The sequence below is a fragment of the Miniopterus schreibersii genome (genome assembly GCF_964146895.1).
Source record: "Miniopterus schreibersii genome assembly, chromosome: 16".
Classification (NCBI taxonomy): Eukaryota; Metazoa; Chordata; class Mammalia; order Chiroptera; family Miniopteridae; genus Miniopterus; species Miniopterus schreibersii.
The window spans coordinates 9,069,191-9,096,939 of NC_138116.1; the positions used below are offsets into that span (position 1 = coordinate 9,069,191).

A 27,749-nucleotide genomic window follows, 5' to 3' on the forward strand; every position below is an offset into this window, starting at 1 on the left:
GGGCTCCCTTTTCTCGCATCCTCAGCTCGCACTTCTTGTCTTTGATAACAGCCCTTCCAATACTTGTGAGGGGACACCTCACTGTGGTTTTGATTGGCTGTTTTTCAGATGATTAGTGATGCTGAGCATCTTTTCATGTACCTTCGGTCATCTGTGTGTCTTCTTTGGAAAAATGTATGTTCAGTTCTGCCCGTTTTTTAGTTGAATTGACTTTTTGCTATTGAGTTGTGTGAGTTCTCTTTTATTTTGGATATCAGCCTCTTTTCAGATATCTGATCTGCAAACTTTTTCTCCCATTCTGGAGGTTGCCTTTTCATTTTGTTGGTTTCCTTTGTTGTGCAGCTTTTTTAGTTTGATACAGTTCCAATTGTGGATTTTTGCTTTTGGTGTCCCATCTAAAAAATCATTGGCAAGAGCACACTGTCAAGGAGCCCACCACCTGTGTTTTCTTTTAGGAGTTTTATGGTTCCAGGTCTTATGTTCAAGTCTTTAAGCCATTTTTAGTTAATTTTGTGTGTGTTGTAAGGTCCACTGGTCCAGTGTGCCCAACATTTACAGACGCTGTCCTTTCCCCATATTCTTGGCTCACTTGTCTAAACTGACCATATGTGTGGGTGCTCTGTTCTGTTCCATTTGTCATCGTTCATATGCTCACTGCCATGCTACCCTCTACTTGCCCTAATGGGAACCTCTCTTCTCCTTCCACTCCTTTCCTGGTGTCCTCTGTCACTCTGTGGTTTTGATCAGCAAAAGTCCCCATATCCTCAAGTTCTCTGAAGCCTTCCTCCAGCTCTGAAGCCCTCTTCTCCATGGAAGACGCCACCCGAAGTGGGTTTTGTTTTTTCTCATGTTCCGCCACACTAGAAATAGGGTTGGTGTACTCTTGCTCACTTCAAGTCCATTATGCCTCCTTCCCACCCGCAATCACTAGTTTTCTTTTGAGGCACACACTGGGCCTTACAGCCCCGGCCTCTACCAACCGCTAGAAGCCATACGCATACACTCTCATCTAGGCACCATGTGAAACTACACGCACCTGAACCCATCTTCAAGGTTTACTCCTACGTCCCACCTCTGATCTGATGACAAGCTCACATTTCTACCCCTTCTTTGAATTAGATTTTTTTGGTCCTCAAGCACTGTTCCCACAAGACTAGGCTTCAGGAGCTGGCTGCTCAACCAAGGCTTATTGATTGCTTTAGTACAAAGGACTAATTAAAGATGTGTGCCTTTAAGGTTTTAGGTCATAAATTCAAAAGCAGTAAACTTTAAGGAAACAATTTTTATTTAAAATGTTATTTCATAAAAAGTATTGGAATGAATATGTAGACAAGACATTCAGAAATGATTCTTCTGGTTTAGTTTACTGGCTCAATTCTAAGTCTGCCCTGGTCAAGTCCTGCAGAAACGCGAGGGAGGGAGGTGGCCTCAGGGGAAGGGGTTTTTCCTGTACTGGAAGGAAGCCAGGTGAAGCCGGGATTTGAAGCGCTCGGCTTCCAGCTCCCGGAAGAAAGCGTCGTCGTCGTTCTGGGTGATCATGCGCTGCAGCTGCTGAATTTCCTTCTCCATCTTAGATCTCAGCTCCCTCTTCACCTTGTATAACGTCTGAAAGATAATTCATGTCATCCTGCTACTCACAGCGTATATCCAGGCCACTCTCATCTATTTTATTCCCTCTCTAACTTCCGGCTCATCAAGTTCCTGCAATAGTTTTAATAATTTAATATACAAAGGCCTGACTAGGTGAAGTTAGAACCAGGGGACAAATGTTTTGGACCACAGATGGACCTTACTGGTATTCTCTCCAGTCCCCTTAAAGTATAATATAATTGTTTTTTCATTTCTTAAAAATGTAAATAGCCCAGCTGGTGTGGTTCAGTGGTTGAGCAGCAACTATGAACCAGGAGGTCACGGTTTGATTCCCAGTCAGGACACATGCCAGGATTTCGGGCTCAATCCCCAGTAGGGGGCGTGCAGGAGGTAGCCGATCAGTGATTCTTTCATCATTGATGTTTCTCTCTCCCTCTCTCTTCCTCTCTCTGAAATCAATTAAAAAAATTTTTTTTTTTTAAGTAAATAAATGATTTCTATCCTGTGAATCATTACCTGGGCCTGGGATTTTTCTCTGGCTTTGAGTTCTTGATGTTCCTGTGATATGGCTTCTGCCAGCAATGAAAACTGTTTACAGGGAAGAAAAAAACCCAAATCTTTTATTTGTAGTCTAAATATAACAATTCCTATATTTAATGTTCAGACGCTTAAAATCTTTACTAGAAATAGGGCAATATAGAAACTGTACATTAGTCAAGCACTAGCTTAGCTTATCTTAAACTTCAATCTTGAAAATGAGGTTAGTCTAACCTGTACAGTGACAAGTTCTGAATTAATTTACTGTCCAGCAGTTACTGTCCAGACTGAGCTGACTTCTGACAGGATGGTCAGTATCAAGCACGAGAATGTAAAGAAGCGGCAGTGAGCTCACCTGGTCTTTATAGTAGTTCTCCATTGAATCCAGTTCATTCTGGTGCTGTCTCTTTTGTTCATCTCGCTTTTCTTTGGCATAGTTTCTTAGGTCTCGTAACCTTTGCTTTTGAATTTGTAAACCTTCTTCAAACAGTTTCTTAAATAGCTGTCAGTTATTTAGTCAGAAAAATTAAGTTATGCTGAACTTTCATGGAGGAATATAATAATTTTACCCAACTGGAGGTATATACTCATTGTATTTCACAAAGATTTTTAAAATATAACATTTATTGAGACATAGGTCACATACCATAAAGTTCACCCTTTGAAGATGTACAATTCTGTAGGTTTTAGTATATTCAGAGTTGTGCAACCATTACCACTAATTTCATCACTCCAAAAAGAAACCCCACACCCAACAGCAGCCACTCGCCATTCTGCCCTCCCCAGGTAACCACTAGTATACTTTCTATGTCTACAGATTTGTCTACTTCGGACATTTCATATAAATGGAATCATATACTATGTGACCTCTTACATCTGGCTTCTCTCACTGAGCATCTCTTCAAGATTCATCTGTATTGTAGTTTATTCTACTGTATGGACAGCGTGTTTTGTTTATCCACTCATCAGTTGATGGCATTTAGACTGCTTCCTCTTTTTTGCTATTATAAATAGTGCTTCTGCAAACACGTGTGTGTAAATTATTTGTGTGGATATATATCTATGAGTGAAACTGCTGAGTCATGCGGTAGCTCTTTTTTTTTTTTTTTTAATCCTCACTTGATATTTGCTTTTCAGAGTGTGGAAGGGAGAGAGGAGAGAGAGAGCAAAACATCGATGTGAGAGAGACACATCGATTGGTTGCCTCCTGCATGAGCCCCGACCAGGGCCCAGGGATCGAGCCTACAAACGAGGTACATGCCCTTTGGCTGGAATCGAACGGGACCCTTCAGTCCACGGGCTAGCACTCTAACCACTGAGCCAAACCGTCCGGGGCCGGTAGCTCTATGTGTAACCTTTTCAGGAACTCTTAGACTGTTCCAAAGTGGTTGCACCATTTTACAGCCCCACCAGCACTGTGTGAGGGTTCCAAGTTCTCCATATCCTTGTCAACGCTTGTGTTCTTTATTTCAGCCATCTTAGTGGGTGTGAGTGCTCTCTCTCTGTGGATTTGATCTGTATTTCCCTAATGACTAATGAATGGTGTTTCAGCATCTTTTCCTGCAGCCCAGAGATTCTTTATTGCTTTCAGGAAAGATATCTAAAGTAGCCACGTATATATGGCAAGAACCACAGAGCAGAAACAAATGCTGTATCTATACTTGTGCATAACTGACATTGATGTGGTTACCATTTAATGCCACAGGAAAACAAACTGTTCAAAGGATTTGGATATGCCCACTTGTCCTCCATTGATTAGTAAGACTTCTTGATCAAAGAACTGGTTCTTAGAGCCATGTATGCACTAGCCAGCCATATTACCTTAGTCAAGTCACTTAACCTCTCAAAGTCTTAGTAGTATCCTCTAGAAATGAGGATAACAGTATGACCCACTTTAGAGTATTCAGCCCAGTTAACTATAATTACCTTAATGTTTTACTCTAGGGATGAAATTTATTGCCAGTTTAGAATTCCAAAATATTAAGCATTTCAACTTGATTAGGATGAGACAGCAAATACTTCGTGGAAATGTCTCAGGGCACATCTGTCCCATGTATTTTTCTGATTTTATGTGGAAGCCTAGGTCATCGAATCACATCTTACGTTCCTGTCTCTGATAACATGCTCCCAAGCCCCTAAAGCACTGTATGGGAGAAGTACCTGCGTGCAGGAGGGCAGAGGGAATTCGGATGAGGGCAGTGGAGACTGAGAATAGACTAGGGTGTACTACTGGGGTAATAACATGAGGTATGGCCAAGTCTGACCTCTCAGAGCCAACATTTTAGGACTTGTATTTGAATTTTGGAATCAAACTGGGACAAGAGTTACAAACAAAGGTGGTGTTCCTGAAAGGTAATAGACAAAATTCACCTTCTTAACAGGGTTAGCTGGAAAAGCCACACTTACCATTTCTTCTCGGGTCCTCACTCTCATCATCTTTGCACGCAACTGAACTCTATACTCATCATAATATTTTCGGGCACGAACAATCTGCTGCCGATTTTCTTTTATTTTTGATTGTGTTAACTTCTGCCTATGAATGCGGTCCTTGAAGTCTTGCTAAGAAAAGGAAAGGGAAGAGGTAAGGGTAAGAGGAAGACAGACTCCAGCATTCTCATCTGCCCCACTCCCCACCACAATGTCCAAGCAGTAAGCCAGATATGGAGGACCAGTGGCCTACTGCCTGGGCCAGAGTGTGAAAGACTGTTAGCCCCCCGATGTCCTCAAGCCTTTGGGAGGTTTATCACCTCAGTCCCGAGAGCCACCCCAACGAGCCCCCACTGCGGCAGAGGGCAGCAGTGCTCTGGTGGGACCGAGGATCTCATCTCCCTGTTCCATTAGGGTGTCACCTAAGCCACACTCAAATGCCAGCTTAGGAGGAATAAGAAAATAGCGTTCTGACTTTCATGCAAAATTTGAGTTACCAAGAGTATTTAGTCAAAACTAAGGAAATTAGACAATATCATCTTACAAAAGTAGTGAGGATGAAATGAAGCCATGTACAGAAACCCTTCACCTAGGTGTTCAGATACTTGTTTCCGTGCCCCCGTGCCAAAGGACCACACACCGTTCCTGGGATGGCTTCCCCTTTGCAATTGTTTGGGATTATAGTTATTGTTTATCTCTACATTCAACCAAGGGTTTTGAAATCTCTTCCTCTGGCATAGTGTCTCTGACCTCTGTCCTTCCCCTTCATTATACTCAACAGAGGGTAACGTGCTATGTATGATTCTCTATCCAAATGATAATGGAGGCCGATAAACTACCCCAGCTCTCTACTTGGGACCTGAGAAAGATGGGAGCGGACTAAAGCACTAGTTACAACGTAGTCCCTTGAGGGGGCTATGAAGGTAGAAACAGACCCAGATTAAAATCTCAACCTGGTTCCTTACTGATGATGGTGGCCCCCAGGGCAAGTTAACATCTCAAAGCCTCAGGTTTTTCATTTCATAGAAAATGTCTCCATCACCTAGCACCTTCCCCACTCAACAGTTTTGGTTCCAGCCCTAGATGCTTCCATAGGCAAGTGCTCGAGGTAACAGTCTATGGGACTATTGCACAGCTGGTACAAATACAAGTAATTTGAGTTATAAATTCAAAATTATAACACCCAACTTGCTCTTGACATACCAGCCTCTTGTTATGCTCATATTCTTTCCTGACGAGTGCAGTAAGCAGGTCATGTCTTCTTAGGGCTTCTTCTATCTTGGAGGGGGACAACAGGGAGGTGGTTAATAATGCTGTTCGCTAAGCTCTTTCCCTCTTGGTTTTTAGTCCTACACTTAAAATTGATAGCTTACTTCTTCCTGGAGTTTTTTCTTTGACCGATCTTCTCTACATGCATCTTTTTTAAGCCTTTCAACCTGTGCAATTTGCTGTTTCCACATTTTGCTTAGTGTTTGGCCAGAAACATAGAGAAATGGAAACTGCTCAAGCATCAGAGGCAGGAGACTCTCTTCATTTACTTTCACTGCAAAGTAAAAAAAACAAAGAAAGATGCTCTTGATGTGAGGGACTTGCTGACAGCTTTTAATAAGAACTCTTGTTCCACCTTCCTGATAGATCAAAGCTTACTTAAGTGATGTGGTTCTGATCCTGAAAAGAACAATTCTAAGAGTATGTTATTACTTTTGCATCCCTTCTTTGATCAGAGGAAGCCAACTACTAGTACGAGTGAAAATAAGCTCAACGGTTCTGACTGATGACAAGCTGGTCTTGTGAAGTCCATCCTAACTGCTCAGCTGACTCGGTGCCTTGGGTGGATGCTCTGTGTGTGGTCAGACAGACTCCTTAGCCCTACTGGGAGGTAAAGGTTCTGTCTGATGGGATGTAGTTAGGCCAGCCGTCTCTGAAACTGCACCCTGGCATTCCACATGACCTCACTTTCCTTGTAACGGGACTCTTAACACTCACTGGCACCAACTGTCATCATAACAGGAGCTGGACAGGCCATCTGCTTGCTTTGGCGCATCCCTCTGGTTCTACCAACTTCCCAGAAACAAAGACAGCCAACATGAGTGAGCAGAGTAAAGCTAAAGCTGGAGCAGCAGGTAGCGGTCTTACTACTATTTCGGTGCCAAGATATAGGCCTCCCTAAGATATTATTAAGGAGTTTTTAAAAAATGCCTTATTTAAGAGTTTTATCTTTTTACAGAAATCTAGCAAATGGCAGTGAAAAAGGGGAACTTTCTCCAACTAACTGGTAGATGTCAGTTTTCAGTGCGTGTCCTTGGAATGTAGCACACACTTTTAAAGGCTGCCAGTTTCCATAAAGTACAATTTTGTGGTTCTTACTTGGAAATACTTTATTTGGCTTTGGCAAGCCACCTCTTGGACTTGGAGTTACGGTGTTTCTAGAGTAAATCTCCCAAGGTTGACAACGTTTTGGAGTTCCTTTATGACCAGCTTCTCTGTGTATTTTTTCCTTCAAAGCAGATATAAAACAGAATAGAAATAAGAAGTCTAATAACTTTTATACATCACCTTAAATATTACATATTGACAAAAATAGCTAACTAACCCCCACTCAAACCACCTTACTGTAGATGTCTGAGTAAAAAGAATCTTTTGACTTCTGGCATCCTTTGGAATTTGAAAAAGGACTATTTTTCAGACTTCACAGCTGCCATAGTCCCATACCCTAAATATAACTACTAATGTTTTCAAGTACTTGTTTTTTTAAATCTACATGGAAAAAGTCTTCAAAGTTCCCAAACGATGTTTAGTTGTAACCATATTTTATTTTATATCCTGTTTATGAACACTGTAGCATAAGCATTTTCCCCATGCTTTTAGTTTCTGTAACCATCCTTTCGAAAGGCAGTGGAAACTGACGCTTTGGGTTTCTTCCCACCAGGTATATAACTACTGAGATTTCCTGTGTTTTCTTACCTCCCTTTAACTTGTCAGCCTAGACTATCTATTAAACCTTTGGTGAACTAAGCCATAGAACCTCTTAAACACGGAGGGAAGTTTTGGGCAGGAAAGAACAATGCTAGCTTCTTTGGTACCGTGTCTTGCTACGCTTTAGTGACCTGGCTACTCTGCAAATAAGAGAAAAATCCACATCATGCAGTGAAACCCTGTCTTTCTCTAAGGAGCTGATGATTAAAGCCCTGCTGATTCTTTCTCCTTTAACCAGGTCGTCTCTGTGCTTTCCCCTGATCTGACCAAATGGCATTCATTACGTTAGACACTTTTACCCACTGTTTCCTCCTCGTCATTTGTTCTTGGGGGTCCAATGTTCTCTTGAACTTTATTTCTTCTCAGTTCCCTTTCAAACGCCTCAGTTAGTGCCTACACAGGAAAGGGCGTTATCATATTCAGTTATAAAAACATATACAAGCAGAAATGAAGGAAAAAGTTCTGTCAAGATCCTGCCATTGTATCCACTTTTAACAGAGTTCCTTTCAGGCTCTGTATAACAAATATACATTATTTAACTGAATACTTGGGACAGAAAATGAAACTGTACATAATGTGGTTTTGTTCCCATAGTTCTTATAATTACTTTGATACTCCCGTGAGTGGAAGTTACATGCTACTGTAAGACACCTGAATTATAAAACATACTACAGCAAACAACTTAAGTGTTCTAAATTTATTACATTTCAAAATCCCCATTCCAAAGCTGAAACTGTCCCTTGGTAATCACACATTTTCCTTGTTGAATCCTAACCACCTCCGCTCACTCTTGTCTTGGGCACTTTCATCCTATCTGTAACTCAAATGGCCTGTTACACTTAATCTGCCTTAGATTCTATCCATCTTTAAAGCTCTCTCTGAAAATACCAACCCTTACTGACCTACTCTTTCTTAATTCCCTCCAATACTGGGCTGTATCCGACAAGGTCAGTCTTCTTAAAATTTTGTGAATACAGATTTTATGCTCCCAAACTGGGGACATGAAATCTATGTAACATAATTTTCTATCTACTCAGCTCAAGAATATGATGCATTTTAGCCTTTAATCAACAGCATGTTCAATGCAGCATCTGCCTGAGGGTAAATGGTACTGCCTGTTGCCCAATGGCAGTCAAGAGATGGAATGTACCTTTGCTTCGGATCGGCGGATATCTGTTTCTTTAGGCTTTCGCTGCCTTTTTCTTTCCATGTGGAACTGTTTGTTTTTGTTAGCTGGAGATGGAGAGAGCGAATGAGATCTGTTGGGTGGCTTTCTATGCACAGCAAGTCCTACACAACATAGAAGAGACATACGCCATTAGTGTCTGACAACCAGAAATGTTAAGTTGGAGACCAAATAGTTGATTTTCACCAAATCCAAATGGAGTGACTGTGAATGTGCTAGTGTACTCTAAATGTGCTGTCTCCTATGACTAATTTGTATTTGATGTTTAGTCATACCAAGTAAATGGATAAATGCACATAAATGTGCACTGTCACAAAGGAGTACTTAGGTCTGTATTCAACTGGGTTGAGAATGGAGCAAAATGTGGAACGCCTGCTGTACACAAAAGCCAATATTAAGTGCTCTTGGTGGTAGAGGAAGAAAGAAAATGTTAAACCATTACAGTCTTATGTCTGCTATCCTTTTACTTACTCAAATCTTACCCTTATAGAGCAGCATGCTTATAAGCAAAAGTTAGCACAGTTGAGCCTTTTCTAAGCAGTCCTAACTATTTCCTACTTAGCCATCTGGCCCCCCTAATCCCACACTGCCCAAGAGAGCTAGCAAACCAGTCCTCTCCACAAACCTTTTATGTTCCATTGTTTATAGCTGTGCCTGGACATCTAATGGTGAAGAGGGAGACTCCATGTCTTTTTGGAAAAGTGGGATAATTCAATATGGTTCTAAGGTCAAGGAGATTAGTTTGCTACCTTTCTAAATAAATCCAAACTCCCCTGGGTCTCTATTTTTATTTTTATTTTATTTATTTAATCCTCACCCGAGGATATTTTTCCATTGTTTTTTTTTAGAGAGTGGAAGGGAGGGGGGAGAAGAGAGAAAGAGAGACCGAAAGAAACATCGATGTGAGACACACATACGGATTGGTTGCCTCCTGCAACCAAGATACATGTCCTTGACTAGCATCGAACCCGAGACCCTTCACTCTGCGGGCCGACGCTCCAACCCCTGAACAAAACCAGCTAGGGCGCTTTCACTCTCTTAATTCAAATCTTCTTAATTTATTTAGAATGCTGAGATACTACGAAAAACTGAATTGTACAATCTATTTAAAATGCTGTTTTTAGGACATTTTACTATAGCCATAATGTATTCTTCTTTAGAAACTGAACATCTAATTAAAGTGTAATACTTTAACTTATGTTTTCAGAACTGAATGCCATATGTATGTATATAGTAAGAGAACATGAAGGTTACTAGGGGTCCTAGAGATTACTTGAGCCAAGTGTAAAGAAAGAGAGATGAAATAATTGAGAAGGACAAACATCCTTGGAGTAAAAAAAACACCTGAAAAAGTTCAGGAAGTTTTAGATGAGAAATACTGTTTGTAGAGAAAAAAGGTTGGCTAAAGTAGAGAAAAGGGAATGGAAAACATGCAGAATTCTCGTTGGTGGAAGACAGTAATTACTTGAATTTGAACCAATAGTAGGAAGTATCTGCAGAAAAGTGGCAAACCAGAAACTGTCATGTGCTGCTGAGATGACTATAAACTGGTGCAATCACTTTGGAGGGGAATCTGGTAATGGCGCAACAGTGTGAACCGCAAGATCCAGTGATTCTAATAGATGTAGATCCTAGAGAAACCTGTTCATTTGTGGTTCATGGCAGAATTGTAGTGATGGAAACAACCTACATGACCTACAATGGGGAAATGATGAGAAATATATACACAAACACAAATGGGGCAACTGTATGACCTTAGTTATATAATAGTTAAAATGAATGAACTGGACATATAAGTATCAACATAGATTTCCAAAATAACGTTAACCAAAAAAAAAAGCAAGTTTCTGAATAATATATACAGTATCTGTAAATTATTTTAAAAAACATAAAATAGCGTATTTAAACAGGTAACACACAGACTGTTAAATTATAAAAACAGGGATAGAGGGTTCCTGTTCAAGATGGCACTATGGGAGTGAAGTCTGCATCACAGCGGAATGGGAAGACCCCTGTGTATCTACCCTTAAATTTACAACTAATCAGACATCTATAACCCAACAAAGGTTCCTCTGTTGAGCACATTACCACGCCTGAGAGAGCCACACATTGGTACATCTGAAGGTGGGTGTATTAGAATGTGTAGGGGAGGCCAGGTGGAGGCAGGACAGGGATGTTGCCCGCAGATGCAGTTCCCCTACTGCTGTAGCTAAGCCCATGGCTCCAGCTAACCCAATAGTGGTGGCGGTGACATAGTAGGGGTGCAGCCCACACATTCCACCTGGCAGAGGGTAAGGGGTAGAAGCAGTGTCTGCACCTGAGAATCCGGCTCCCTCCCGACTGCAGCAGAACCGTGTAGCAGCAGCAGAGACATGGCTACAGCCTCTTGGCTACAGCAGTGGTGCCAGCAGCCACAGGAAACTAAGTGGCAGTGAGGCAGGCTCCGCAAACCCAGCCTACCCCCACATGTCACATCTCCCCACCATGATGGCGATGCCTGGAGACTCAGGTGACTCAGACACAGCAGGGACACGCATGCAGTCACCCAGGTGGAGACTCTTATGACCACAGTGACACCCGCAACCCCAGAGGCACAAAGTTGCGCAGGTAAGAGAAAACAAAAACTTGCGCTATAGCACCATCTACTGGAAAACAAAAGAAAGACTTATCAACCTGCTGAATTGTTAAGATCAAGACTATCTAAAGAAAAGTGTTCACTACTTTAAATATGCCATCAAGCACCATGAACAACCAAGGAAACAGGTAACAGAAGAAAAATGACACTTCTCCAGAAACCAAATTCAAAGTGATGAAACACTGTCATCTAAATAAGACCACTCAAGGCAGTGCAAGTGCTGAGGAACTGGAGCCAGAGTGCTGGGGGCTGATTTGTGTGTGCTACTTTCCAACATATAGTAATGTAAAAGATATCTGCACCCCCATATTCATAGTAGTAGTATTTCCAACAGTCAAGACATGGAAACAACCTAAGTGTCCAATGACAGATAAATGGATAAAGAATGCATACATATGGAATGCAATATTTATTTCACCATAAAGAAGGAAATCCTGCCAATTGTGACAACACGGGTGGGCACTGAGGGCATTATGCTGAATGAAATATGTCAGACAGAAAAAGATAAATGCTGTATTATCTCACTCATATGTAGAACCTAAAAAACCAAACTCATAGATACAGAGAACAGATTGATGGATGACAGAGGAAGGGGTTGGGGGTGGGCGAATGTGTGAAGGTGGAAAGTACAAAAGGTACACACCTCCAGTTATAAGTTCTGGGGACGTAATGTACCTCATGGCGACTATAGTTAAAATTACTGTATTGCGTATTTGAATATTGCTAAGAGATTAGATCTTAAAAGTTATATGTTAACTAAACTTACTGTGGTAATCATTTTGCAGTATATACATATATCAAATCATGTTGTACACCTTAAATGAATACAATAATATATGTTGATTATATATCAATAAAACTGGAAAGGAAAAATAAACAGGAATAAGAAAAAAAGATGCTAATTTTGAGAGAGTAGTTTCTTTGATGGAAGGAAAAAGAATGGACTGTGGAAACGACAGATGAGATATTTCAACTCTTACTTCAACACAAAGGTGTAAAGTAAATATAATTGTTAACATCTGCTACTTCTAGATCATGAAGATACAGGTATTTGATATTATTTTTGATCCTATATTTCTGAAATATTAAAAATGGGAAAGCCGGTCATTACAAACCCATGGGAGTGCATAAATGGTTCCCTAGCCTGACCTCATCCTGGCCTCTCTGGAACGGGTACCTGGTCTTCGCTTCTTCGGCCCACACTCCATGACGCTGTCACTGTGCTGAGACAGTGTCTCATAATTTCCACTCTCCACCTCTTCATGTCCAGCATCTTCTTCGTGGTGAGTCTTTTCTTTAATTCGATCACCCAGGGCACTTTTTAACATCTATCAATAAAATTCAACATCTTTTCATTAATTTCAGCAGAATGCAAGTTGCAAGGAGAGGACAGACATAACCTTTAGAAAGCTTCCCCTGATAATTAGGCACTAATAACAGATTTTCAGATGCTTATGCATGTTTAGTTTCTAAAGAGTATATATCAGTGCTATGGACTATTCAGTTTTAATAAACTTTAGAGTAATTCAAAAAGGATTCAATATATTTATTCAATGATACCCCAAACTATAATATTGTATTTTGAGAATCAGAGATCCATCTAATTTTATAATAACTCTGTCTTTAGTGACAAAGGGAAACTATATTATAGCTGTATAAAAGAGAAATGGTTTAATGTAATCTCTTATGCTACATGATTAGTTTTCATCAGAATTCAATAAAAATTTGGATAAATCTGTACCAAATTTGGTTATATCACGAAGATAGGAGATCATTTTTCATCCTATCATCCTACCTGACTTAAGGAACATTTTCATGGCAACTAAAACACAAGTAATTTTCCCAGTTTCTTAGCTTAGCTTTCACTTTCAATTATAAGATCATTTAAATGCTCGCCAACGATGGCAATATCAATGTAGATAAAAACAAGACTTGCCTGATCTAATTCAGAGAGCCGTTGAGAGAGTTTCTCTGATACTGCATGTAAGTCTTGTTCTGTTAACCTGTTTTTCGACCTCTGGGAGAAAGGTGAATCCCAGGATGAGACTGCAGCTCTGTTTTCATATCTGTAATAAAAGTGACCATGTGACATTTAGGTAGCCAAGTGTATATTACTTAGTTTAAAATAACTGTAATATGTGCTTTAACGAATATTTCATACTGGTTTTCACAGCTAAGATTGGAAAGTATACTCCTAACTTCAAATCCCTTTACCAAACAGACTGTAAACAATGAAGTAATGTTACCTTTTTCCTTTGGGAAGCTTCCTTGTCCTAGGGCCTTGAACTTGAGCTGGACTTGTTTCCTGTTTGCTATCTTTAGGGAACTTGGAAGTTAAGAAAACTCTATTATCTGGGTCCTATTAAAAACAAAAGAGATGATTTGAAAAACTACAAAGACACATAAAAATAACATTTGGGTGTGGAGGAAGGGGAGGAACTGTTGCACAAAGCGAGGTCCCTTTATTTTTCATGTTTTGCTTTTTTTAATAAAATACAGAATTTGTCAAAATACTCTATTGATCCCCAATACCAAAAGAATGGGGCAATGCCTGTAAACTCAGAGAGAAAGTGTGGCTCAGGATGCCATTCAACTATAAGGGCAGGTGAGATGTTTGTAAATATGAAAACCCAGGGACTATGGCTGTACCTAGACAATGAAAAATCAAACCACAAGTGTAAAGTATTAAAGTCACTGTCTTTCATATCAAGAAGTCAATATAAACTGCCCAAAATGGAAACAGTTAAAGATGAAACCTCCCAAAATAGGAATAGGAACTCCTAACATTTTTAACAATTTATTTTCCTTTTTTAAAATATATCTTTATTGATTTCGGGGGGGGGGGGGGGGGGGAAGAGAAACATCAATGATGAGTGAGTCATGGATCGGCTGTTTCCTGCATGCCCCCGACTGGGGATCGAGCCCGCAACCCCGGCACGTGCCCTGACCAGGAATCGAACCACAATCTCCTGGATCCTAGGTTGATGCTCAACTGCTGAGCCACGCCCGGCTGGGCAACAATTTATTTCTTAATCTTAGAGGGAATCTTATGAAAAGTATTTCTTGTGGTGAAGAAACATTTGATGTTCAACAATGTCTTCAGTTTCACTTCAGTACCTTTTTCTTCTATTAAAGTTAAATTTAATATTCTTTAGTAAATAACTATATTATTTAAAAACTTTAAAAATATTTTAAAAACTTTTATATTGAAGCATCCTGCTCAACAATTATTTCAAAATGGACACTCCCACTTAACTGCCACTCAGGTTAAGAAATAAAATATTACCAGCAACTCATAAGCCCTTTCACCACCCCCTGCCCCACTCCCTCAAGCCTCTCCCAACTGTAACCACTGTCCTATGATTTCTTTTTTCTCCCTTTTTTTCCATCCACCCTCCTGTCTGAATAGATGCACAGAATGTTTAGAATGATGATCACCTAATGCTAATGATGCTCCTTTTGTCTCTGTACTTTTTCTGCACTGTTTGACTTTTTAAAATGAGAACGTATCATTATTTATAAATTTACTCTTTGCATATACCTGCCTGTTCTTATTTCTAGGAAGATAGGGACAGGTTAACTGTATAAAAGGATTTATTTTTTAAAGAATAGAAGAGTGGAAGCAAATAGGCCAAGATATTAACAGTAGTTCATGCTGGATGATAGGACTATGGATAAAACATTATTTTTCACATTTTTTTATACTTTTAAACATTTTATTTAATTAGGGACATACAATGTGGGTTTTGAAGCTAGAATGCCTGAGTTCAAATCCTTACTCTACAATTGTTTTATGACCTGAGACAAGATACTAAACCTCTATCAGCTTACCCATGGGAAACAAAAATAGTACCTGCTCCCAGAGCTGTGTTGAGAAGAATAAGTTCCTCAATATCTGTAAAGTACCTAGAACTGTGCCCGGAACAAAATAAACACTCAGTATGTGCTGGCTCTTATTATTTCCCTTTTTATCTATTCCTAAAGAAAGGACATTAGGTGTATGCACAAGTCAAGTTTAAGAAGTACAGTGCTCTGATTAGTGTAATATCCTTGACTACTATTCTAGCAGAGACTTCTTTAAATCTATAGATCTAACCAACTGAAAGTAAGCTTTTGCACGTACCACAGAAAATGTCGTGCTCTCTCCAGTAGAATCCATGGCAGGGGAGCAGTGACTTGAACGCAAGTATTCTCTTCCTATGGGGCAGGGTGCTCGGGGCTCTGAAGGCTGGTAGGGTGGATGTAAAGGAACAGCCGATCGGATAGGCTCCCCTAACTTCCTAGCGCTTGGAATCATATCCACAGGAGGAATTTCTGCTAGTCGGGTAAATTTAAGTGGACATTAAGATGAAACTACAATAAAAGAGTCATCTTATATATACACATATCTATATAAACTTATTTACAATACCACTTAGAAACATATTTTAACTTGATTTTTTAAAAAAAGCACACAAAATACAAATCAGGGACTATCTTCAGTAAACAAGTAGGGATCTAATTAGGAAGAATGTAATTTTAATATTATCATAAAAGTTTCCTGAAGAGTTATTTAAAAGCAATGAAAAACCTACTAAAAACACTAAATGGCTTGAAAAATAGCTATGTAAATTACGGTTCGTTCACATGTTATAAAGGTAGCCATTAACAACGGTTTTATGTAATACTAACCATATGAACATCCCAGAGATAACAATAAGCAGCAATAATTTTCAAGTTACTATATTTTATCATTCACTAATAACTTGAAGACCACCACCTGATAAACGAATATATCAGAGACTCCTATTGTCTTAAAGTCTTGAGAGGATTTAGGTAATAAAATAGTGGATGGAAAACATGTGCCCAAAGACCATCTTAAAAAGAAATGAGCTCATAATTAATAGCAAACATTACAAATAAGATCATGTAAAACCAAAAAAACCTGCATAAAGTGTAGAGCAACAAAAGTAAAAGGGCTAACAGCAACAGCAATTGTCTCAGGAACGAATTATTGTCTCCAACTCACAGCAACTGTCCAAGAACTAAGAACATTACTACTCACGGTCTTCAACAAAGGATGTCCTACTCTTGGACAAAAAACTAGAAGGAGGGTTCAATACTTCTTCATGTGATTTAAGACATGGTACAGTTGAGGCCTGTTCAGATTGCATTTTGTTAGGACCCTGGGTACCTAGGAAAGAAAATATTAAAGGTAAACTTTTCTTACTGTGAATGTCATACTAAATCCAAGAATTTTGTACCCAGAGGATAAAAATCTCAGGAATGACATCATCATAGGACTATGTTGGTGGGATTGCTGAAAATAACAATTACTTTTAATGGCTATCAGATAGCAAGATCATTTATACAACTTGAAAGCTAAGTTTTACACAATGTTTCATTAGTTTGCTTTAGAAAAATAAACGTTAGAACTGTAGAAATGCTGACTGCGTAGTATAGCTCTGAGATTTGTTTTGTGGCTTAACATGTGGTCTATCCTAGGAAATGTTCCATGTGTACTTAAAAAGAATGTATATTCTGCTATTTTTGGCTGAAATGTTCTAAAAATATCAATTAAATCCATCTGTTCTAGTGTGTCATTTAAGGCCACTGTTTCCTTATTAATTTTCTGTCTAGCTGATCTATTCATTGATGTCAATGTGGTGTTAAAAGTGCCCTACTATTACTGTATTACTGTTGATCTCTCCCTTTATGTCTGTCAATATTTGCTTTATATATTTAGACGCTCCTATGTTGGGTGTGTAAATGTTAACAAGGGTTATAGCCCCTTGTTGAACTGATCCCTTTATCATTATGAAATGTCCTTCTTTGCTGAATGAGTGTGATGTGGCTACTGTCCCTGGAACTCACAGTTAATATAATAGACAAACTAAAAGTTAACGTGCAAAGTGAAAATGGTATTACCAAAATAAGGTGAAGGCTACACTAAGGGTTACAGAGCCTCAGGTGAGTTTACCAGGAATAGAAAGGAAGAGCATCCATGCAGGAGAAACACTATAATGGCAGAGAAGAGGATGGCAACCAAGTGGGCAGAACAGGGAGTGGGATGGTTGGAGGGAAAGGAGAAAGGCTCAAAATGGGCCTTACACACAAGATTACTGTGTATGAGCAGATTGTTAGAAATGTAGCCTTAAGTCTGGGAGAAAAACTGCCACTGGATGTACAAACCTGATGGCTGGAGTATTACTAGATTGTTAAGCTGCATCTAGAATTCTCTTCCCATGGCATCAAGTCCCACGTATTATAGGGCAAACTTGTATCCACCTAGTAGCCCATGTGCCTATAATTCTCACTTCACTGATTTCAAATAACTGTTCATATTTAGTGGGTAATGGTGGTATTCTGGAATTTGAATTCTTAAGTCCAGTAAAGGCTCTCTCTATTCTCAACTTTAAACACTCCTAAGTATAACTATATTTTCATAGTTGTATGTTGAATAACAGTAACTGACATTTAAAGTTTAACTACTCACCATTACTTCTTAGAGAAAAGGTGTGTGCTGTGTCTCCAAGTCTAATTATTTCACCAGTGGATTCTGCTTCATCTCCATCCCAAGAGGGACCCAAAGCCTCAGATGACCAGGAACACCTGAAAGAGTTCCCTCACTCAGGGCCCAGCCTGACCACAGAGGCCCTTCCCATGAGAAGCCCAAGAGCTGCTTCAAGCAGCCTGCCTGTGAGTATTCAGACTGCTCATTGCTATGCACAGAAAGACAAAGACACTCCCTTCTACCATTTATCACTTCTTACTGCTTATCTAAGAATTAGATATTTTAAAAAAGGAATACTGTAATGTTCAACATCTAGTTAGCAGAAGTACAATCAAACCTGTAACAGTATATTCTGTCTATGAAAGTAGCACAAATTTTAAAACTCTGATATTGGTCAATGATATTGGTACAGGAGAGTTCAGTAACCCAGCATTTTCATCCTGCTGGTTGGGTATATAAACAATCACAGCCTTTTGTTAACAACTTTTAACAGCCCTGTAACATTCATACTCTTTGACTCTGAATGCAACTTAAAGATATTGGGAGGCAAGGGGAAGAAAGAATAAACAAAGGTACAGGTCACATTAAAAAAATAATATAAAAGCACAGGAACAACCACCTCTACTTTAGAAAAGTGGTTTAGTAAATTATGATGCACCCATAAGAATATGTTATCAGAGAGATTAAAAATTTTCATAAAGAGTTCAACAACTTGGAGAAAGACTTGATGTGCTAGTTTTAAAATGCAGGAAACAAAATTATGTAAACAGTATGACTAAATTTAAAAAAAAACACAGTAAGAAAGGCTAAAGTACAACAAAATGTTAAAGCAGTTATTTAGTTTTAAATGGTAGATCCTACCCCCTTCTTTTTTCTCTTCTTCCCAAGTTTTTTGCAAGGAACGTAAACTACTTTGAAGATGAATGGAAAAATTAAAAAATAAGTAGGCGGTGCCCTGGCCGGTTTGGCTCAGTGGTTAGTGTGTCGGCCCTTGGACTGAAGGGTCCCAGGTTGGATTCCAGCCAAAGGCACGTGCCCGGTGGCAGGCTCCACCCCAGCCCCGGTGGGGAGTGCGGGAGGCAGCCCTAATCGATGTCTCTCTCTCTGAAAACAATGGGAAAGGTATCCTGGGGTGAGGATAAAAAAAGGAATTAAGAAAACAGTGGGCGGTGAAGAGAATTCAATACTGCCCCCAGCTCAGGGCTCTTAAACTCCGTCAGGGAGGTGTAGAAGTTGGTCACATTTTCACATTAGCTTTGTTTTGTTTTTTTGTTTGTGTTTTTGCTGCCACCCTGGTCTATTGTGTGCAATTTTAATTGTTAGGAGAAGGAAAAAGCATAACTTGTTTTGACTAAATTCATAGACACTGAGTGGTACCTCTCAAAAGAAACTCTTTTCCATGATGATTTGGATTCTTTAGTGCTTTCTGATGCTTCCAAAGGTTCTTCTCCATGGTATTCTTTAAAACCCTGTCCAGTTTCACCTGTTTAGAACAGACAAAAACAAGACCAAAAAAGCACACACAAGAAGCCCCAAGTTAATATGCTCCTATTTCTATACCGGGGTTGGGTGAGGGGAAGAACAGTACGGCACCCTCAACTCTTCCTGGTAAACTGGGCTCTTGCAAAAGTGAAATTTGAAAGAACCAAATCGTCACCTGTAATGATGTTACTTGGGTAACAAAGAAACAATACAAGTGTTGCTTTAAAAGGAGGGTCTACAGTTGAATTAGCAATGTTTTCTTATTTAAGCTGGGTGATAGGTTTACTTGTTATTCTTTATACCTCACTATCTTAAGGGATGCCTGAGGCAAGATGACTAGGGTGTGGCTTCAGAAAACATGACTGTGTCAGCCTACTTTAAGCTCTAACTAAGAGTCAGACCACATCAAGCCTTGGATAATATTTTCCTTAGGACTACCAATCTTTTTTCTACCCCCACATATCTGATGAATATACTGTCACCAGAGGCACTAACTCACCAGGGAAGTGATTTCAGATCTACCCTTCTGGATTTACCAAACAACATTTTAATAACATCAGGTAACAATCGTCGTGCATTTATTCTGAGCTGGCTTGGTGTTAAACTATTTATGCTTATCTACTTACTTAACCTTCTTTACAACTGTAAAAGAATTTCAGATGAGAAAAAACCAAGGCTTAGAGAGCTTCAGTCATACAGTGAGTGGCACTGAGCCTACGGTCTGCCTTCAAGTCCCATTTTCTTCAGTGGTAAGTGAAATGCTAGCTCAGGTACCAGGAAGAAGCTGCTCTGCACACCTGATGTGACTGGTGATAATAAAGATTTACTTCTCATTATTAATTGGTGTTTTGAAGACTCTGACCAGCTATAGGCAATACTGCTATATAAACTTAGACCTGCAAAGGTAACAATCAGACTTTAGAAAACCCAGTCCAACTAAGGTACTACTACATAGGGAGGCCCTCCCTGAGCAACTCCCTCCTAGCAGCACTAAGCTCTCCACATACTACTGACCTCCCCTGGGAAGATCCCTCCCTCAGCATTTACTTACTACCAGATTCAGAAAGGACAGACTAAGTTCTGCCCTCTCTCCATCCCCACTGCCCTACCCTTGGCCAGGTCACTATCATCCCTCCTCAACCTACAGTCAAGCACTACATTGTAAAAACTGCTGCTATCATCATAATTTTCCACAACACTCTCTTTACTTAGAGGTAGTTTTGGCCTCTTAATCTTGCTGCTAAATTGACTAAGAAGCCCCAGAGTATCAAAATACCCACTGGTAGTCTCGAATTAGGCGAGTTTCACATCATTCAGTCTCCCCCAATTCTCCAATAATGGTTTTATTGTATGTATTTATGGCTATCTCTCTGACTTGTGTATAGGTTTCTTTGAGAGCAATAAATATGATATGCAGCTCTGAATCCTCCCAGAGTAGCTAGGCTAGTATTTAACATATATTAAACACTCAAAAAAACACTCAACACTCAAAACATTCAAAAGTTTTTGAAATAAAAAAAAGAAATATCCAGTGTGGCATGCCTTTCAATCTCTCCTTCCAGGCCTTATCTATATATGCTTTTAAATATTTTTAGGAACAGGGATAAAAGGCAGAAAACTATCTCTAACTGAAGAGTTTAAGATTAACTTCAAATGTTATAATCACAGCATAGGTCTCACCATCAACAGTGTATTAGGAATGATGAGCCAACCCAAATTTTTTGTCTTCATTTATATTAGAATTTATGTTCACTGCTATTACTGCTGGAAACTTTTTGTGAGTAACTTTACAATAGTAAACCCATTCTTAAATGGGTAATATATTATTCCAACCATGACATACAGCATTGTTTATAACAAATTTCAAATTGTTAAGACATACAGGATTTTGGTTTTTCTTGTAATGATAAATAACATTTCAAGAAAGATCTTTAAGCACCTAACTTTCTTTTGTATAATTTTCCTAGGATAAACCCCTAGAAATGGGATTTATTGAGCCGAGATAATACATAGTTCTTATATACTGCTGATCTAGTTTAAATAACCATAACCCTTTTGGGAAACAATATGGCGACACTGAGCTTTATAATTATCATTAAAAAACATAAAATAATTTCACACAATGAATTGTTACAATTTAGGGAACTGGGTTACTCAGAGTAAAATTAAAAATATTTAGGCTATCACAAACCAAAGTGCGGGTTGAAGACAAAAATGCACCAATTCTTCCTCCTGACACCTCAGCAACATCTAAATTTGTAACAACAATGGCAGTTTTGACATAGGAAATTTTGCATTAAGGGATTTCATGTGATAATAAGCAATTTAAGCCAGAACTCAGCTATTATAGATTAACTTTTAAGTAATTTATAAGCAACATCCAAGTTGACAAAGGATATGATGACAGTCTAGAAGTTTTCAACCACTTGGAACAATAAGAATTGAAATTTAATTTACAATTATATTTATTAGGTATACTGTATTAGTGATTTTAATTCCTATGAAGAAAAATAGACACAAATATAAAAGGCAAAACGGGACATCACAGAAAAAAACTAAACCAAGTTTCTATTCTTAAACTTACTTTTCTCATGAGATGTTTCACTGATGTGTTCTGTAAGATACTCCAGCAACCCATCAAAAATTTCTAGGAGATTCTTAATAGATTCTTTATCTCCTTTCATTATATTTTCTCCTGGACACAGAATACAGAGCTATTAAAAAATTTAACCAAGAAATCAAAAGCTTCATCATTTAGAAATGGATATACCACTGAAAATATTGTTCAAGATACAAGGATTATAAATCAACCCAGGAGAATCAGTGTAATACAGCTGACCCTGAACAACACAGGTTTGAACTGCATAGATCCACTTATGCAAATTTCCCCCCCAATAAATATACAGTTGGCTCTCTGTATCCCCAAGTTTTGCACATGAGAATTCAACCAACCACAGTTCAAAAACAGTATTTTCTATCCATTGTTGGGCGTCCATGTATGTGGAGGGCTAATTTACATTATACATGAATTTTTGACTGCGCAAGGGTTGGCACTCCTAACCCCCATGTTGTTCAAGTATCAACTGTATTAAAAACATCAATTTCCTGATGCCTGATTTTATCTGAGGAAGTAAAGGGGGTAGTCTTGAATATGGTGTTTGATAATTTATTGGCATATTCCTTCCTTTAACAAGAAGCAAAATAAATGGACTTACGAAAACATCCTTTGATAAAATTTATACCAAAGTATAAAACAACTAAGCAGAACTTTACTTGGCTGGTGAAAAAAAATGCCAGGAGAGAACACTGTTTCAGATTGCGGAATCCTACTTCTAGATGGTGGTTTGTTTTGAAGATAATAGCAAAAAAGAAATATAAAAAGAAAACAAAAAAACCTGTTGAAATACTTTCATCAGATTTCCTAATTTTTTCAAATTTGTTATTTCCTCTTCACTTTGTATAGATCATACCATTTTTTAATTTTTTTTAAATTAAAAACTGTCAGTGGATCCTGGCCGGTGTGGCTCAGTTGGTTGGAGCATCGTCCTATACACCAAAAGGTGGTGGGTTCAATTTCCCAACAGGGCACATACTCAGGTTGGAGGTTTGATCCTCTGTCAGGGCACATGAGGGAGGCAACCGGTTGATGTTTCTCTCTCTCTTCCTTCCTCTGTTTAAAATCAATTACAAAAAAACTGTCAATGGGTCCCAACATATAAAACCCTTTTTAATTTCACCTCATACCCAACCTCTCCAGCTACATCTCCCACCACATTCCAGAAGTTAATCTTTAAATAGTACCTAGCACACCACCTAGCCCATAATAGATTTTTAAATGTTAAGTTGAAATGTTGACAAGAAATGGGTTTGTAAAAGCAGGTAAACTTGACATGTTAAACATCCCATAAAATAGACTCCAATCAACACCAGTTATGGACAAAGTTAATTCTTCAGTTGGGAGATCATGCCTGGCATTCTCATGAGTTCAAACCAGTATGGAAGAAGCAGAGTAGGAATTTGATATTTGAGAGAATCTAGCCATTTATAACTTTATTCATGATGCAAAACAAACCTAAACCAGAAATTTAATGTTTTGGAATACTACTAGTCAAATGTTTAACAGATTTTTTGTTTTGTTTAAAACAACTAAAGAGAAATCTTGTTTTTAAGCTTTATGTTTTTCTGGCTTAACAAGATACACAAGTATACCCCAAGGGCATACTCAGGACTTCAGTTTCCAGGATGGGGAGTATATTCTGACAACCCAGCAACTAAGACTGCCTGCCAGAATGCAGTGATTCATGGTGTAAAAAAAACGGATTTAAACAAAACACAAGGAGTACAAAGCTGCTTTGCAGTCTACTGGAGGAGGTAAGCAGTTTTGCAGCTTTTCATGGGGTGGGTGTGAGTTATCAGGGGAAGCTCTGCAATAAAAAGTTCTGTAAGCAGACACAACCTTGCTATGGTGTGTTTTAAAAGCACAAATACCAGAAATTGCCCTACTCCAGTGATAATGCATTTCTAAATTGCAAAAGAACAGAAAAACCCCAGGAGTATCCCCCAAAATGAATTATCTCCAAACTAAATTACCACATTTACTCACCTAGAACTGAAAAACTTAAGACAGAGTATTTTTGCAAAAACTTGTTCTTGTCAATATCACATTAAGAGATGGAAATGACCTATCCTGATTAACATTTACCTCCTTACTACTTACTACTGTCAAAGAATAGATTAACAGTATAAACATTCTCTTAGTGATTAAGTACAGTTTCACATCTCCAAGATTCCCTCCGTTCATTAGCAGGAAATAATTTACTCTATTTAAGAAAAAGGTTTAAAAACAATTTACAGTTTGTTTGTTTATTTTGAATAGGTAATATACTCATGATTCAAAATTTAAAAAAGTACAAAAGGCATACAATGGAAAGTCTCATTCCTCCCTTGTCCTTAAGTTCCTCTTATTGGAGGCAAAAAGTATTATAGGTTTCTTGTATATGCTTCTAGAGAATCCTTCTGCATGAAAACAACTGCGTATATACTGTCCCTACCTTTGTATTTACAAATAGTAGCATACTCTGCACATTATCATTGTAACTACACCACATTGTTCTCACATAATATATACTGGAGATTGTTTCACTAACATGGAACACTGTACATAAAGAGCATCATAATTATCTTTTATAGCTGCAGACTAGTTCCTTCTATGGAGCTACCATAATTTATTTAACCTGTCACCATTAGTGGACATTTAAGTGTTTTTAATTTTTAGCTACTACAAACAAGCAGCATGGTATCTTTAAAATAACAAAATAACAGAGAGAAAAAAAATCACACTTCAAACTACCAGCTAGGGCTCTGACCCAGATCCATTGTAAACTCAATGTCTGACTCTCCTAGAAAAGCTTTCAAGGGTGGCTGCCTTAACTATACCTATCAACTGTCTTGGTTCAATCTTGCTGTTTGGTCTATTTCATAAGCTTACTCATTTGGCTAAACAGTGTCTACGGTTCTAAACAAGTTATGTTAGTAAAATGCAAAATTACCTGATGGTTAAGTATATACCAACCTGTTATGTGAGACAAGCTGACCTGCAGGTAATCCAAGGCCAGAGAATCAATTACTGCTTGTACATTGTGAACTTCATCCTCTAGACTCCTGGGACTAGCTATGAGGTCTGTGAAAAAAAAAAAAAAAAAAGCTACATAATTTTGCATCTATAAGGGTCTAAATTTTCATCTCTCTGTCTCTGATTAGGCCTCTGCCCAAATAGAACAGGTTTTTATTTATTTATTTTATTATTTTTTAAAATTTATCTTTATTGTCGAGAGTATTACAGATGTCCCCCATTTTCCTCCCATTACTCCCCTCCACCAAGCTCCTGCCCCACCCCAGGCCTTCACCACACTATTGTCTGTGTCCATGGTTATGCATATATGCATATAAGTGCTTTGGTTAATCTCTTCCCACCTCCCCTTCCCTCTGAGATTCATCAGTCTGTTCCATGCTTCCATGTCTCTGGACCTATTCAGAACAGGTTTTTAAGAGTACAGATGAAGTTAATAGAAACTGGAGAATCTTTATTGGTTGAATACTTATCAGTTGAATATGGCTGAATAAATATAGGAACATGCTCCACATTAAGCACCATGCTAAAGGAAGATAAAGAGCCCCTTAGATTCAAGGATGATGCAAGAAAAAGGGAAAGCAGTGCAGAGGTGGCACTTGAACCAATAATCACGGGCTGCTTTCCATGAGAGAGAAACCCTGTAACAGGTGTGAAAGGAGGCTTATTGAATGTCCAGGAACACAGTACAAACACCAAATCTTAATATTGTTTAAGTAAGAGGACCCAACAAGTGTCTAAGTTCCACTCAATTTTAGAACCTTTGAAAGTACGTTTACAGAAAAGGTGTGACTTTCACAAGGTACTTAGCATGATTAGACTGAACAGTGATGACCAAGACCAGTCAAACTGACTTGACCAAGGCTGCTATCATGGCTTGGTCTCATAAGGTATTCATTAAGAAAATGAATGCATAACTGAGAAATAAGATGTACACCAACAGGAAACTCAAGAGTTTACAAATACCATAGGCTATAACTAAAGGCACTAGGAACTTCTGGCTGAAGATACAAACATTATTACTCCCACTTTTTAGTACTCTTACCTGGTACCTTTTCTCCCAAAATGGATTGATAAAGAGCAACAAAGACATTAGCATCACAATCTTCTAGTTCATGTATCCTCAGGTGTATGTGACATTTCAGGAGAAGGTTATTGGCAATGGTTACCCACTCTGTTGAGAAAGGGAAAAGTTTAGCTTTACATAGCACTAGAAAAAGTCATACACACATTAAAACAAACAAACACCAACCCTCACAAAACAGACATTGAACTCTGTACAAGACAAGGAATTTGATTACGAAAGAATTTCAAAGACCCTCCTAGGCATGATATTTTAAAAGATATACTAATTTCTTGGAATGTCTTCCAGGCTGCTGTAATTTCAGTGCAATCAAAAACATGATGCAAAACCAATTTTCACTGTTGCAACCTAAACCCTTAAGTTATTTACTGTAGTTCTTATTTTACAAGACATACTTAGGTGTTTTTATTTAGAACATACTTACAAGTAAATGGATGTCCCAAACAAGATGGTTAATGATATTGAGGCTCCCAGAAACTAATTAATGGATGTTGCTTCAAATTCCCAATAGCATTAGTCATGTTTTTACTCTATTATCTTGTAGGTGGTGATTAACTTAGGCTGTTAAGAACTGGAGTAATGACACCAACACTAATGCATTTTTAAAAATATCTGATTATATGAAAGAAAATATGGAAAGTACACACAAAAAGTCCCTAAATCCAGAATTAGCACATTACCAACACTGTTTAAGTTTTCTGTGTACTCCTCGCCCAGATATTGTTGAAATTAGCAGTTATTTCAAGGGTTTCTCGACCAAAGGTTGCTTAGAAAACTTGAAACATGTTCCCCTGAAGTGATTGGTGGTTAAAGGGAAAGTTCTTTTATTCTCTGTTCAATTACCTTTAATATAGTCTAGATATGTGTGTGATTGTTTCTTCAAGGCACACTATCTCCCTCGCCCCCTCGCCCGTTTCTCACAGACGACCAAACCATGACAACTGGTTTGAACGCGGTCCCGCAGGAAAGGATGAACGCGTCCTAGACAACGACATCAATTCGCTTTTCAAAAGCGGTGCTAGACAAAGGCGGTAACTCCAGAGGTCACCGAGGAGAAAAATCCGCAACCATTCTACTTTGGCAGGGGCATCAACAGATCTTAAGAGTGGCACTCCTCCACAGTCCAGGTAGATGCATGTACCTCAGTCCCCACAATGCAAGCGCAGAGAGCGCCTTGACAGCGGCTAGGGCCCCCACAGAAATACAAGTCCGGGGAAGAAACTTTCCGACTCCCCTTTTTTGCAGCCAGGATGCGGCTGTACTACGGCCCTCGCCACAGGGCCCTCTCTCCCCCGTCCCAAAACCGCACGCGACGGCCTCCGGTCGGACAGAGGGCTGGGCTGCGACCCGACCCAGAGAACCAGCCCACTCCGACGCGATGTCACGAGCCAGACTTAGTAGAGGCTGGCCGGAGGTCTGAAGAAAAAACGGGCGGGGGCAGGGGCGTCCGGGGGCTTGAAAGGCTTTAGTCCACACACACCGGGGCTCCAGGCCGAGACTCACCAGCCTCTGAGCCCGCCATGTCGCGGAGGCAGGTCGCCGCCGGGCTTCGAGCTGGGGGCGCGGGGGACGGTGTCCCGGAAGGGCCGCACGGCGCTGACACGGAGCGGAGAGGCGGGGGAACGAAAGCAGAGCACAGGGAAGGAGGGGTGAAAGAGGGAGGAACGGTAAAACGGCTTCTCGCTGCTGATTGGTCGCCACAGCACTTCC

The 27,749-nt window shown here is 39.2% G+C and overlaps 1 protein-coding gene across 5 annotated transcripts; it reads right to left on the reverse strand.

Annotated features, from left to right (window-relative positions):
• Nucleotides 1-1,262: 1,262 nt before the first annotated feature.
• On the reverse strand, nucleotides 1,263-27,744 carry CEP95 (centrosomal protein 95). Of its 5 annotated transcripts, none has more exons than XM_081161781.1 (20): nucleotides 27,543-27,744; nucleotides 26,001-26,129; nucleotides 24,899-25,006; nucleotides 21,911-22,021; nucleotides 19,222-19,327; nucleotides 17,827-17,942; nucleotides 16,396-16,524; nucleotides 15,475-15,665; nucleotides 13,598-13,710; nucleotides 13,288-13,417; nucleotides 12,529-12,679; nucleotides 8,681-8,763; nucleotides 7,834-7,923; nucleotides 6,922-7,051; nucleotides 5,928-6,097; nucleotides 5,758-5,832; nucleotides 4,534-4,686; nucleotides 2,483-2,629; nucleotides 2,107-2,178; nucleotides 1,263-1,605 (listed from the first exon to the last, which is right to left on the reverse strand). In XM_081161781.1, exons 1-20 carry the CDS (start codon nucleotides 27,559-27,561, stop codon nucleotides 1,429-1,431), a joined length of 2,400 nt encoding a protein of 799 aa, XP_081017907.1. In that variant the 5' UTR covers nucleotides 27,562-27,744; the 3' UTR covers nucleotides 1,263-1,428. The 5 variants fall into 5 exon arrangements, with proteins under 5 accessions (XP_081017907.1, XP_081017906.1, XP_081017910.1 ...); XM_081161780.1 differs by having other exon boundaries at nucleotides 8,681-8,820; XM_081161784.1 differs by having other exon boundaries at nucleotides 8,681-8,820; nucleotides 21,911-22,040; nucleotides 27,543-27,590.
• Nucleotides 27,745-27,749: the final 5 nt, after the last annotated feature.